The 13,456-nt window shown below is 28.1% G+C and overlaps 1 protein-coding gene across 2 annotated transcripts; it reads right to left on the bottom strand.

The window, feature by feature from the left end:
* Nucleotides 1–4,994: 4,994 nt before the first annotated feature.
* On the bottom strand, nucleotides 4,995–12,700 carry LOC126836655 (uncharacterized). 2 transcript variants are annotated; one of them, XM_050570247.1, is made up of 12 exons: nucleotides 12,555–12,700; nucleotides 12,180–12,296; nucleotides 11,547–11,722; nucleotides 11,275–11,448; nucleotides 10,923–11,113; nucleotides 10,643–10,833; nucleotides 10,421–10,557; nucleotides 10,261–10,343; nucleotides 10,044–10,199; nucleotides 9,703–9,895; nucleotides 8,891–9,002; nucleotides 7,255–7,396 (listed from the first exon to the last, which is right to left on the bottom strand). In XM_050570247.1, exons 1-12 carry the CDS (start codon nucleotides 12,642–12,644, stop codon nucleotides 7,373–7,375), a joined length of 1,644 nt encoding a protein of 547 aa, XP_050426204.1. In that variant the 5' UTR covers nucleotides 12,645–12,700; the 3' UTR covers nucleotides 7,255–7,372. The 2 variants fall into 2 exon arrangements, with proteins under 2 accessions (XP_050426205.1, XP_050426204.1); XM_050570248.1 differs by lacking the exons at nucleotides 9,703–9,895; nucleotides 10,044–10,199; nucleotides 10,261–10,343; ... (5 more) ...; nucleotides 12,180–12,296; nucleotides 12,555–12,700 and adding exons at nucleotides 4,995–5,176; nucleotides 5,253–5,342; nucleotides 5,531–5,680; ... (2 more) ...; nucleotides 6,636–6,832; nucleotides 6,916–7,076 and having other exon boundaries at nucleotides 7,226–7,396; nucleotides 8,891–9,000.
* Nucleotides 12,701–13,456: the final 756 nt, after the last annotated feature.

Below are 13,456 nucleotides of genomic sequence, written 5' to 3'. Positions count from 1 at the left end.
TTGTGTGTTTAACACGTTAATAATAGGATAAACTTCAAAACCTAATAATGTTTACATCATTATAGCAATTATGTACCTAGTTAAATTTACAACACAATATTACATACAACTCTATTCAATACTATATTCCATTTTTACGAGGCATATAAAAGGGAAAACTAAACTGAAATCAGTTTGATGAATCTGACTTTTTTAAATTTAAAGTTTTCATAGTGGGTTTTTTTTTGCTTATGGCCGACAGAGATAGAAGAGTCGTTGATTGGACGGATTTTGATAATTAAACAAGGGTCTAATTTAAAATTTTGGTTTTTTTTCAGGAGACGTAGAAAAATTACTTATGTTAAATTAAAATTAAAAATTAATATTTTATAAATTAAATCAACCCATTTAATGGTACCTAATAAATTAGGCAAAATTATTAAGTTTTCGTTAAATAACAATAATTTACCTAAATGAATAGTTTTTTGTGACTTCTTAAAGAAAAATGTAGATAATTGGTATATTTGTAGACAATTAAAGAAGACAGAGTATATATATATATATATATATATATATATATATATATTTTATTTAAACATGGGCTGTTATCGAACAACTTTTTTTAGAATTATTGGTAAATTTTGTTAATTTATATGATAGTATTTTAAAATCATGTTACATAATTAATTGTACTTCTAAATTAAATTTGACTACATGACTTAAAGTGGCATCACCGTTTTACTAGTTCACACTGAGCCATAACATAGGCTTTAGTACACACTTACTAACAATTTACTTGTTGAATAAAAAAATGTATTACTTGAATATGGTCTTATAGATTAAGATTTTACATTTATATACCAAATAATAATATACAATTTTTATTTACTCTGCGATCGTCATGTAAAAAATATATGTCATTTGATCGTCTACATTTACTCTTATATCATACCTGGGCTTTATTTAGTATAAAGGTAGTCACTATATAGCCTCTAGTACAGTGGTCTTCAACCTTTTTATGCAGCGGGCCCCATATTATTTTCTAAAATTCTACTAGAGTCTAGTATTTACTATTTAGTATTACAAATGTTAATTTCAAATAGGTACATTTTAATTTTAACAAAATGCAAAGAAATTAAAAAATTTCAGCTCTAAATAATTTTTCTATATAAATAAAAATGGAAATGATTAAGCCAAATGAAAACTCTGATTTACATAAACTAAAATTCATTTTTATTTAAACAATTATTAGAAATAACAGGTAAGAAATCAATTCGCAGGGAATTATTCTATTAGTGTAGTTTTTATTGTGACGACATTTTTAGTTTGTTTATTATAATTCATTTTTTTTAAAGTAAAAAATATTTATTATTTTTAACTCTATACCAAAATGTTTTAGCGACAATTCTATTATGGAAAATGTACACAGTATAGTCAAGTCATAACAGAACTCTATAAATATTTGTTTAACAATGAGAATCCATGGTACAACTGAAACTGATGTTACTACTTTCTAGTTCTATTTACTGAGCTTACTGCTTTGTAAAAATAAAAAAATTAATACAAATATTTTAAAGTCAAGTTATGCCTTTTGGAATGATATAAAATAGAGTTGTTGAAAAGAAACGTTTATGTTAGATGTTTCAAATATAGCTTTTTAAATCACTAAAAAAAAAACCCTAACATTCTGGGATGGTACAACTTAATTAGCCTTTTGTCAAAAAGAAAATCATTTTACGAGTTAAATATAATTTTGAAACAGAATCATGATAAATTATTATAATATGAACGGGTTTTAAGATTCCCATACAGGGTGATTTTTTTTAAAATTAATATAAAATATATTATACAGACTAAAAGTAAAAAAATGTAATTTTTTACGCCTGTAAATTAGGCAAAAACACGAATATTATTTGGAATTTTACTATTTCCAAAAAAAGTAATTTTGAGAAATAGTATATAGGTATAACCAATATACTTGTACATACAAATGCTAGTTGAATATTTTAGTTACAACTAAAAATATGAAAGGTTATGAATATAGCTTATGTTTTATTATTGTAGAAAATGTAATTTTAATAATAATGGTATAAACTATATTTTTTAGTAAGACTCAATAAAAAAATATGTATAGAACATTTGTGTGTGCAAACACATTGTTTATTTGCCATTTTCTCAACAATTACACTTAAATTTTATTATTTAATACATTACGTGCAATTGAAACTACTTAAAAATGATTTATTATCAAAATACTACAGATGTATTTACTAGGTATGGGTAATTGTTTTTGCAACTATTCAATAGCTATCCATTTATCATTTAAACAATTTCGAATTTAATTTACTCGTTTAATAAACAAGTAAAAACAAAAAATAAGTTTTAACATATATGTATACCAATAATTGTAGTTTCCATTAAAAACAATAATTCTAGACTATAAAACGTAATGTTATAAATTATTCATTACTCAATGCTTTAACGGGGCGTCGCACCGGTGATTTTCAGTGGTAAAACCATGTTTAAGCATACTGAAAATAACTCGCTTAATTTTGATTTTAGAGTAAAAGCACCCATTATAAAATTAAAAAAGAACAATATTCTGGAGTGCAAGACGGTACGTTTTTTAAAAAAAACTCATTTTTTGAAAAGTTACAGTCATTTAAAAATGTTAAAATAGTCGTTATTTCTAAAATATGTATTGAGCGTAATACTTGGAATAATAAAAAAAAACAAACCGTCTTGCCCTCCGGAATATTGTTCTATTTTAATATTATAATGGGTGCTTTTACTCTAAAAACCAAAATTAAGCGAGTTATTTTCAGTCTGCTTAAACATGTAGAGATAAAAAAACATTTTTAAATCGCTTTTAAGGATGCCGTAATAGTCCAAAAAGTAAATCAACTACCAAAATAGAGTCCTAGTTATTGAACTAATAATTACACATCACAGTTTAACCTTTAAATTAAGATTTTATGAAAAATTGCCTATACTTTACTCCTTAAAAATAGGCGGTGCGACGCCCTCTTAATAAGAGTTATCGTAGAACAGGCTGAACAGCATTCATTAATCAACAAAAACAATATTAATACATTTAATATTACCACATTAAAATTGTATTATACATATAAAAAATACAACAAAAATCTAAATTTATTATCTGATCTTCGAGTAAATTATTTGATCCCTACTCAAAAACTAAATTATCGATAATCCTAGACTACAAAACATAATGTTATCAATTATTTATTAAACAACCGATTTTAAATGAACTTGTATCTATAAGTTTGTTTTGACTAATGCCAATTCGCATGCCTTCCCCCCACAGTAGTAAGTTAACACACGAGCTGCACGTATGGTCGAATAAGTTCACTAACCTACCGAGTGAGGTAGGAGAATATATAAAAAAAAATCCTGAATATAGATGGGGACACAATCCTACAACCAATAGTTAGTTAAATGATGGTTAACTACTTTAACTATGCTTAAAATTAAGTCTTCGACGTTTTCAGCTGTTCGGGCTAATGTTCAGCATGTCACCAGACAGAACCAAGTCAACAGCAGGAAACAAAATTGATCACCCAGAGATCTTCACAGCAACGATACCATCCATCCTTAATCTGCACTTTGACCATGCCAGGACGCAATCGGCCCAAACTGGTACAGCTCGACAAGTCCAGACTCGCCACGAGAAGCTACCTAAAATATATTTACACATGAAATAACCTTATTCGACAGCAAATTTATAAATATACTACAAGCCCAATGACTTTGTATGTACATATGTGTGTTTTAAAAATAATAAATAACATTACACGCTTTATTTTTTTTTTTAATTAACATAGAAATTGTGTCCAGACAGAATATTCAAGTCGTTTTTAGACGTCCACCCATCTTAACAAAGATTAGTGGTATATTGTTATACCATCACTAGAGTTCGGATGCAACGATAATTACTAATTAGATACTACATTTACTTATACTATTTTTCTGAATTTTTTTTTTTTTTGGAACAATAATAAGTTAATAATGTACAAATACAACGCGAGAACTTATTTAATAGTTAGTTTAAATTTAAAAACTAGTTTTATGATTATAACAATGTATTGTATATTATTTTCAAATACTCACAATATATAACAATAATTTTTGTCATCTACATTATTCATTTCGGATATGAGCGGATAGCAGCTTTCTTTCTTCCTCCGTTCACACATGTTGTGTCAGAATCCTAGAATGAGTAAATCATTTGTTTTCAACAAGATCAAATACATTTCATACTTAATATTTCACTTTTATACACCGTAGTGTGTGTGTGTGTACAGTGTATTTGTAAAAGAATACTAAGCCCTTGCTTGATTGGACTATGCTTATCGTAGGCAGGACATTGTTACACCAGCTACTTGTCCGGTGGACCCAATATTATAACTATATCATCAAATTAAACATACTATATATTATTTTGTAAGATCATTTGATCAAATAATTAAGAAGTGCAATACGTATTTATTATTAATAATCAGTTTTACTTAATATAAATCTTGACGATTTTATACAAAATACAGACTGTTTAAGTAATGAAGTAATGGTAAGATAATGAGTTATTTAAGATATTGCATTGTTGTAAATTTAAATAATCAAATATCAAAATTCGCAAATGTATTGCTAGCGACATATTTAAAATAGTAAAAAATACATTTAGGCAATCTCCAATTCTAATAAACATTTTTAGTAAACAACTGTAATTTTTTCTATTTATTTAGCATACCCAACGGATGAAATTACAACTGAACACGTAATACAACAAAAGGCATTATGTAAATATATTTATATATGAATATAATATGTAATATTAAGTATACAGTATTTAATAAATACTGTTAATTAAGTCAACACAACAAAGTTAAAAGTTATAAAACAAATTTTTTTTTTATAAAAAACGTTACAAAATATTTTTATTTTATATTGAAATCTTATCGTTTTTGTCAAAAAGATATTAGACAATTTAAATAAATATGTATTAATAAGACAAATGGGACTAACCTATTTTATAAAATTTAATAACCTTTTTTTTTTATATTTGGTATGTAAAATACATTGGTAAGTTTTGTAACAATTAAAAATATTCCATACTTGGGTGTATAAAAACCAAAATTATTTCACAATACATTTAAACTGATGTGTCTTCAACTACCTCCTTGAATAAAACACAATATTATTATTATTTATGGTCATTAAACAGAATTAAAAAATTTTTAAATAAAAACAAGTACCTGTAAACTTTGTAGTTTGTTTAGTATCTTCATGTCTAAACTAAAATCGCGACACGACGTCAATCTCAACTTGGATAATAATTCCTCGTCCTTAAAAAAATTAGTAAAACAAGCAAAATTGTTCAAAAATAGCATAACAGAAAATACAGTACAAATGTCATAGGTTAAATATACAAGTTAAATAATAATTATTATTGAAGATCACACAAGTCGGCTAAAATGGCATAGAAAAAAATATCGTCAGTGTAACCGAATTACTAGTTGAATGTGTATCGTACTTTGCATTTTTTACTCAAATCAATCGTAGAATTGTACACGACTTCTAAAATCTTGACTAGTTTAGGTATGTACGTAATTTGACAACGAGCATCTACTTTGAATTTGGCCGATGTTTTTTCTTTTGGGGTCAACTGTAACTTTCTTTTGTGCTGGAAAAAAAAAAAAAGTAAATTAAGCAAATTAACACTGAAAAGTTTAAATGACAACAAGTCTTACCTCGACGAATATAATGAGTTTCGAAATATTGGGTATTATTCTTTTATTGTAATAGAGAAATAATTCTGATAACCTGTAAACATTTTTAAAACAAATTTTTTATTAGACGTGACATTAAATTTGCCTACAATGAATTCAAATTACTACACCAGTAATTTACAACAAGTGGTAAAAATGTAATAACATATTAACTGTACTCAACGATGTAGTTTTATAAGTCGGATCTTCGGCAGTCGAACAATCGTGGAATAATTTAATTATGCCGTTTATCGCGTTGATTAAATCGCAAACGGTTTCAAATAAAAATTCCGTCATCTGCCCTAAAGGTATTTTTGATTGTACGAAATAGTTTGCGATCGACATTGCTTTTATCGTTTGTTGGATGATTGTCTCCACGGTTTCCAAATGGTCCTGAACAAACGTTTTGTTTTGTTTGAGGGGGCATACGGCCGCCGTAGTGGAAACTTTTTTCTCCGCTTCAAGCTTGGACAAACTCCACGATATGTGTTTGATTTCTTCGCGTAAACATTTACATAGTTCCATCGACAGCGTAGAGTTGTTAAACACGGTTTTCAATTTTAAACATTTCATATTGAAATCTGTGCTTTTGCCGTCGATACGTCCAATTAATTTGGAAGATGACTGCGCCCAGCCGGCCAACATATTCATATTGTCCTTGTGGTTTTGAAATGCACAACACAATTTCAACGTGGTTATCAAAAATGTATTAGCATTGTTTTTGTCCACGAAAGAATGTTGTTCTGCTACTTTTGTTAATTTCGTTAACACCTAAAAGGGGCGGTATTAGAGAGTCGGATTAAACTACTATACATATATACGTATTTCACGTTAAAGTGTCGTCAAGTAATAAATAATTAATAACATTACGTTTTGTAGTTTAGCACTATCGTTTTCGATGGAAAATCCAATAATCGATATACATTTTATTAACTGGTATTCGATACTTTCGATCAAACTTATGTTTTTCAGTTGATTGCAATTAATTAAATCGTCCAGATAAGAAATGGTGTTGTTCAAAACACTGAATAGTTCTACTTGTTTGTCGTAGACTAAAAAATGTGCATCTATTTTTTGAGGGTTAACAAAACACAACAGTTGTATAATATATATCATTATGTATCGTAAGCATATTTTTTTTTCTACTTACAGCAATCCGATATGAATTTATCCAAATCGTTTAAATACACCCTATTCGAACACACGATCGAAAGAATTTGTACGTAACATTCCAGCACTTGTTTGACCACAAGGTAACCAAAGCACCGTAGCGCTTCAAGAAAATTAAATAGGAAATGGCTGTACAACAACCTGCAACATATTTTTTTTTAAATAAATATATATAAATAACAATAAAACCTAACGATATGTTTATGAAGTATGAGTTTAGAGGTATGAAAATAAATAAACTAATTAATTACATTCCTAATAAGCAAAGATGCAGCAAATTATATCCTTACTTGGTAACGTTGCATAGGTTTTCGTACAAATTTGGAGGGTTTTCATTGTTTTTTAATTGTTCTTCTACGAAACATAAATAATTCTGGAGTAGCCTGAGAACAAAACACCATAGTTCATTCATTTCAACCGATGGCAACGTTATTCGTCTATTCGTCTTCCAATCGGTATAGCTACACATTTAAAAAAAAAATAAATCATAAGTATTATTATTCATCGGCAACTAAAAAACTATAACATGCGAAATTCTTACATTAATAAACACAAACAGTTGAATAACGATTCAAAGTTTAAAAAAATTATGGGCTCCACAAATTCAGCTTTAAATTTATGATCTGACAATTGATCATTTGTAATACATTTTTTAAGTTTTTCAGCTCGCTAAACAATAAGTAAGTTTAGAACGTATATTTGAAAAAAAAAAATTGTTTTTAATTTTTACTTTAACACTGTCTGTGATTTTATTGTAATTTTTTATTAATTTTTGTAGTTTATCGCATTGCACGTTTTTACTGAGCCAACAGTAGCTCATCGAAAACACTATCAATCCTTGGTAGGTGCACAGAATTATATTTACAACTTGTAAATAGTCACATTCGAGAGATTGCCACTTTGAAATTATATCGTACATACTTTCATTTTCATTCTTAAAGAACACAAGTTAATCAAAATAATTTCAAATAGTTAATATTCGTTTTTTAAACGTCAATTTTTAATATTAATACAAGATTTACCACGTAAACTTCATCTAAATTGCATTCACTGTAAAAATCGACCAACGGGTCAAGTATATTTTTTAGCAACTCACTATTACAGCTGTTGTTTGCAAGCATATTAATAAATAAATTTTGAACTAATACAATAACGTCGTCCAACGGTTCCTACGATCAGTATAACAATACATCGGGTTAAATTATCGAAAAATATCACAGTCAGCGGTGTAGACGTAACCGTGTACAATGATGTGTGCACATACACATACGACTGCCACTGTCCGTATAACTTGTATCATACTAACAACAATCGTAGGTCCATCGCGATTGATTATTATGGCCTTGTCGAACTTGAGCGAAATCTTTCCGTCATGTTTATAATAATTTAAATACGACCGCAGGTGGTCTAATAATATACTAATAAGAGCACATTCTACATTCGAGTTGTTCACAGACAATTTGAATAAACCTCTATAGAACAAAGATTTTACTATTGCATTTTGACGTAGACAAATTTTCAATAAGTTTATTATTTCCAAGCACAATTCTTTAATGTCGTGTGGCAAATCTTTTGAGTAGTTGTTTTTTAAATTACACAAAGTCACCTAATAATTATTATACAAATTAATGTAATTATATTAGTGTATTTTAATAATAATTAATTAATCTAAAATTTTTAACAAATTAAATTTTAACGGTAATATTATTTATATATATAATATTATTGTTACACAATGTGTAATAAAAATAACACATGGGCTTTTTTCTTTTGCATTAATATATGTTATTTAAAAAAATGTATAATATGATTATAAAAAAAAAAAACCCAACAACTTTGTCTCAATGTATCGAATTATTAAACATAAACCAAATTTAAAAGATACCATATTTATTTATTTACATCTGTAATCAGAAATCTAATCCTAAACATTCGGTTAAACCATAAAATATTACCTGAGTAAAAAGACCAGGCGAATTATCTTCGATGAAGTGATTTGTCGAATTGAAAACGGACCGTAATATTTCTAATAATCCATTAACGGCACTACATCTCACTAGTAAATCCCTGTAACCGTATAATGTAATGTTAAGTATAAAAAAATAATAAACACATATAATATAATACTTCTATACACTGTAATTTATTTTGGCGCATGCATAAAGGTAATTTTTACATTAAGCTAAACTCATATTGTATTAACACAACAAATAGATAAATTTTGATATTTAATATTTTTTTTTTCATCAACTATTTTATAACACACCCAATTTTTGTTCAAAAACGTACGTTTCTACTTGAACATTTTTGTTAATACTAAGTTTTTGTTTATTACTATTGTAAGTACTTGTATTCTTTAGAAAATTTACAAGGTATTGATTGTGGCACAATTTTAAAATTATTTTCAATTATTCAACTGATTATTTTTTTATTTGAAAAATTACGGTTGTTACATATTCAAAAAAATATTTTAAATTAAAATTAAAAATGTACTACGATCGATGCATCCGGCAAGTGTAGTATTGAGAAATCTATATCTATTTTTAAAACCACTGTCGGGTTGAGCTTTTTAAAAATAGAAGGAGTGGTTTTCAACCAAAGACACACAGATGTAAAGGCCCTTCAAACCACAGATAGGTTCAGAAACGGTTTATGCCCCTCACGTTTTGTGCGACCCAACATTAGTCTTATAAATCAACCAGAAGAATGAGCTCAGATAATCGTCAATGTTTAGGCAAAAATATTGTAATATAAAGTAAACACGTACTTCGATTGTAGTTCTTTTCTCAACATAATCATTATATTGTTCTTGACAATTGTCGACGACTTGAATACAATCTTTGTCGCGTGTAACACTTTATGTGTTTGTCCTAGTGGCATACCTCTTATCAATCTCAACAAGTCACCATTGTTTTCGATCAATTTTGCATATTGACTTTTGCATAAAACGTGCAAACATTCTGCAACAATCAAACACAATGCACTCATGTGTGTGTACACATTGTTAACTATAGAGAACCAGTTTATCTCAACACAATATAAATAAATAAACGATAAAAACAAAGCCAAAGCTTGAAAGGGGCTGTAAATACTCATTATATCATTTACCTAAGTACTGGGCAGGTGTACTCGTCGACTGGAATGACGATTCTGTTAACATTTTTAAAACGTATGTGGTGATGTACGTGTATTGTTTTTTTTCAAGCACAGATATCAAAATGAATGTTCCTAATCGGTGAACTTTTTCAATAATTTCCTTGTCGTCTAAAGATAACATTGTACGATTAATCAGAGTACAAGCAGTTATTTTTTAATAGTATTTTACTCTTGGTGACGACTCGTTTTGTATTGAGTAATGACAACGCCAATTTAATGAGTCCATTTATGACACCTTTGTAAGATAAAATTCTAAACAATAAAATAATAGAATTTTTAAAAAAACCGCTATTGCTTTATTTACCATAATATTATTATAATATGCATACTTATCGTTATTTATAAGACATTTGAATTTTTGTTCACAATTGTTTTTGGAAAACAGCTTTTTTAGCCAAAACGAACAATTTAATAGTTCATCATCAAAATACGATTGAATAATCAGCTCTTTCAAATGTTTTAGAACCTAAAACAAACAAACAAAAAAAAAAAACATCAAGTACACAGTTTTATTAGGCTGATAGACGATTTTGTTTATAATTTTATCATACGTCGTTTTCATAAGTACGACAATTTGAAATTGCCAATAAAAATGCCAATAAAAAGTCACTCAACACCTTATCCGGTGCTCTTTTGCACATTTTGATGTACTTAAAAACACAGTTAACAAAAGAGGCATTCATCTTAGAATAATCTTCCAAAATAAATAAAACATTACATTCCGAATCAAACATATCGTCGCCTGTAAGACAGATTACATTTTTTGACAAATATTTATAAAATATACCGACAACTAAACGTTAATTATAATTGACAACATTAAGAACTAACCTGGTGTTTGTCCATTTTGCGAATCAAAATATTTTTGCAATGCAACCAAAATATACAGTGTATCTTTACTCGTACCGATATACAACATGTGTTTTAATAAAAGGGGAACATCTGAAGCGTCCATACTTAAGCAAATAATACACAGACATTTTATTACTTTTGTAGCTTCAATTTCGGTAAGTAATGTATATCTGCAATAATCAAACAATTCAATTTACTCAGTCTAGATGGCTATAACGTGTACTACTATCATTATTGTTATTATTAAAACGAAACAAACTATTAAATTTGTTCGACTTTAATCCCTTACATAACATGTATAATTTGTAATGCAATACTATAATTAATGTACCTTAACATCATGGCAATGGGTACTATTACATCGACATTTATTTCGTTGACGCTACATAATATGTCGTTGATGATTATGGTTTTGTATGCATGTCCAGGGTAAAATTTACCTTGCCAATGCAGTATACTTGTTTCAGAAATGTTTTTCAATACACCTGGTATTATATACACCCAACTATACAACAACAAAAAAAGAACAAGTAAACATCATACAGTCAATCAAATCGAGTACTTTTAAGGAAAAAACAAATAGGTAATAGTTTTTAATTTTACCTTTGAATGTAATTTTTTTTGCATGACTTAATGTCTTTATAGCAGCGTTCGACCAATTGCAACAACTGATTAGTAGTCAATCTATAAACATAGGTCGATAAACGACACAAAATCAGCTCCTTAATCTTCTCACGTATGTCTTGGTGGTTAATCACATTAAGAATGTGATTGAAAACCTAAGGAAGTTGTAAAATAAATTATTTACTTTGTACAAATCTTACATTAAAATTATACTATTTACCAAGCTCTGATGATTATTAACACGTCGGAATATTTGAGCCATATCGAAAGCAAAGTGGTGTTTTGAAATATGTTATTTATGACGTATATCAATACATTCAAACAATATATTTGTATATGATAATTAATTTGACATAAGTACACCGCTTTGCTTTTGAAGGGCTTATTTAATAAAAATTGTGCAGTTAGATTAATAAAATAGACACAAATATAAGCAAACCATTTGCCAATATTCTGATTAATTAGTTTACACCACAATTTAAAATGCAACAATGAATACTTTATCAAATGTTTCAGAGTGTAAATATAATTTAATCATTTACCTAAGTATTATGCAATTTCATTTTTTTTTTTTTAATTTAATGTAGTTTTTACAATAAGGTAGATACGTACTTCGTCAACAATTTTCCGTTCGTTCAACAATAAAGCATCGAATATGGCGTCTATTAAAACTAGTGATTCACGAGGATTATTTTCTCCAAACATTTCTCCATCCAGGTAGTCTTTGATCTGCGAAAAAAAAATTAAAAACTTTAAAGGCAATAATAAATTTAAAAAAAACTTATTTACCTAGGGATGAAAATGTCTAGAAAGTTTAGCATAAGCCAGTTTCAAAATAAATATAAACCTAACGCTTACAAGATAAATATTTGTGTACAATATAATTGTTATTTTAAATAGAATATTACGCAGGTAGAACGTATTTGGAAAATTCTAGTTTGTCCATTCAGAAAACTGTAGATGTAATAATATTTATTATCTTCTTACCGTGTCTAGATCAAATTCATCATAAACATCAATGGTTTTTAACCTTTTAGACGCCACACAGGTGAACGATCCTTCATTATAACGTTTCATTTTAGACTGCAGACGGTAGTCTAAAATGAGAAATGAGAATTCGGTTACAAACAAGAGCTTTTGTCAATTGTATTATCCAAAACAAAGAAACGGCTAATAAGAATAACAATTAATGATAACACTAATTTTTATTTAATCAGCATGACCAACACCGAAACACTAAATTATAAAAATCACATCTTATCAGTATGACAATCCTCAATGAAGAAAAGTAACTAAAATCTAACTATTAACCAATATTTATATGCCAATATATTAACTAACTAAAATCAAATACTATAAAATATTTATAGTATTTGCTAAAATCTAAACAATGTTTATCAGAGACCAAAGTTAACTGTTCTCTATTAGATCCCGGCAAATGGCTATATTATAGTATATACAAATAGTAATAATATACAAATAATTAGAAATCAACTGTGTTAAAATCACGATTTATCATTTAAGATAAATAAGACGGGTACGGTGTGGCGCAGTGGATACTGCAGCTGCCGCAAGGCGCCTGAGGTCAAGCTGCGACCGGTACCGCTTGATCCCGGATGGGTGACCACTCGGGTTTTTAGCGGCAAACCACACACCAATAGGCCGACCGGTGAGGACCAAGTAGCGATAATCCCGGTCAATAAGCCCACACGAATATTTATCATTTAAGATAATTTTTCTTATAGTTATCAAAGGGTATTAATATACAAGTGTTTACGGTTAACTGATCATCTTCGGACACTCTATAAATAATTTTGGCATCAATATATTGTAGTTTCCTTAATAATATTATATTTTGATATTATACCTACCTGTGTCCTCGTTGAAAT

This window comes from Adelges cooleyi, unplaced genomic scaffold, assembly GCF_023614345.1.
Source record: "Adelges cooleyi isolate 19-005CV unplaced genomic scaffold, UGA_ACOO_1.1 ACOO_flye_CR_arks_rails_tigmint_CR_PRNA_247, whole genome shotgun sequence".
NCBI lineage: Eukaryota > Metazoa > Arthropoda > Insecta > Hemiptera > Adelgidae > Adelges > Adelges cooleyi.
The sequence above is the reverse complement of the archived record's forward strand: the minus strand, read 5'-3'. Positions and strand labels throughout refer to the sequence as shown.

Bases quoted from the DNA above. Each gene is read 5' to 3' on its own strand.
- LOC126836655 (XM_050570247.1), bottom strand. From the start codon at position 12,644: ATGAAACGTTATAATGAAGGATCGTTCACCTGTGTGGCGTCTAAAAGG. The intron at 11,723-12,179 runs GTACGTATCTAC...CAACTTCCTTAG, and splicing joins AACGGAAAATTGTTGACGAA to GTTTTCAATCACATTCTTAA. The intron at 11,114-11,274 runs GTACATTAATTA...TGATTATTGCAG, and splicing joins CCCATTGCCATGATGTTAAG to ATATACATTACTTACCGAAA.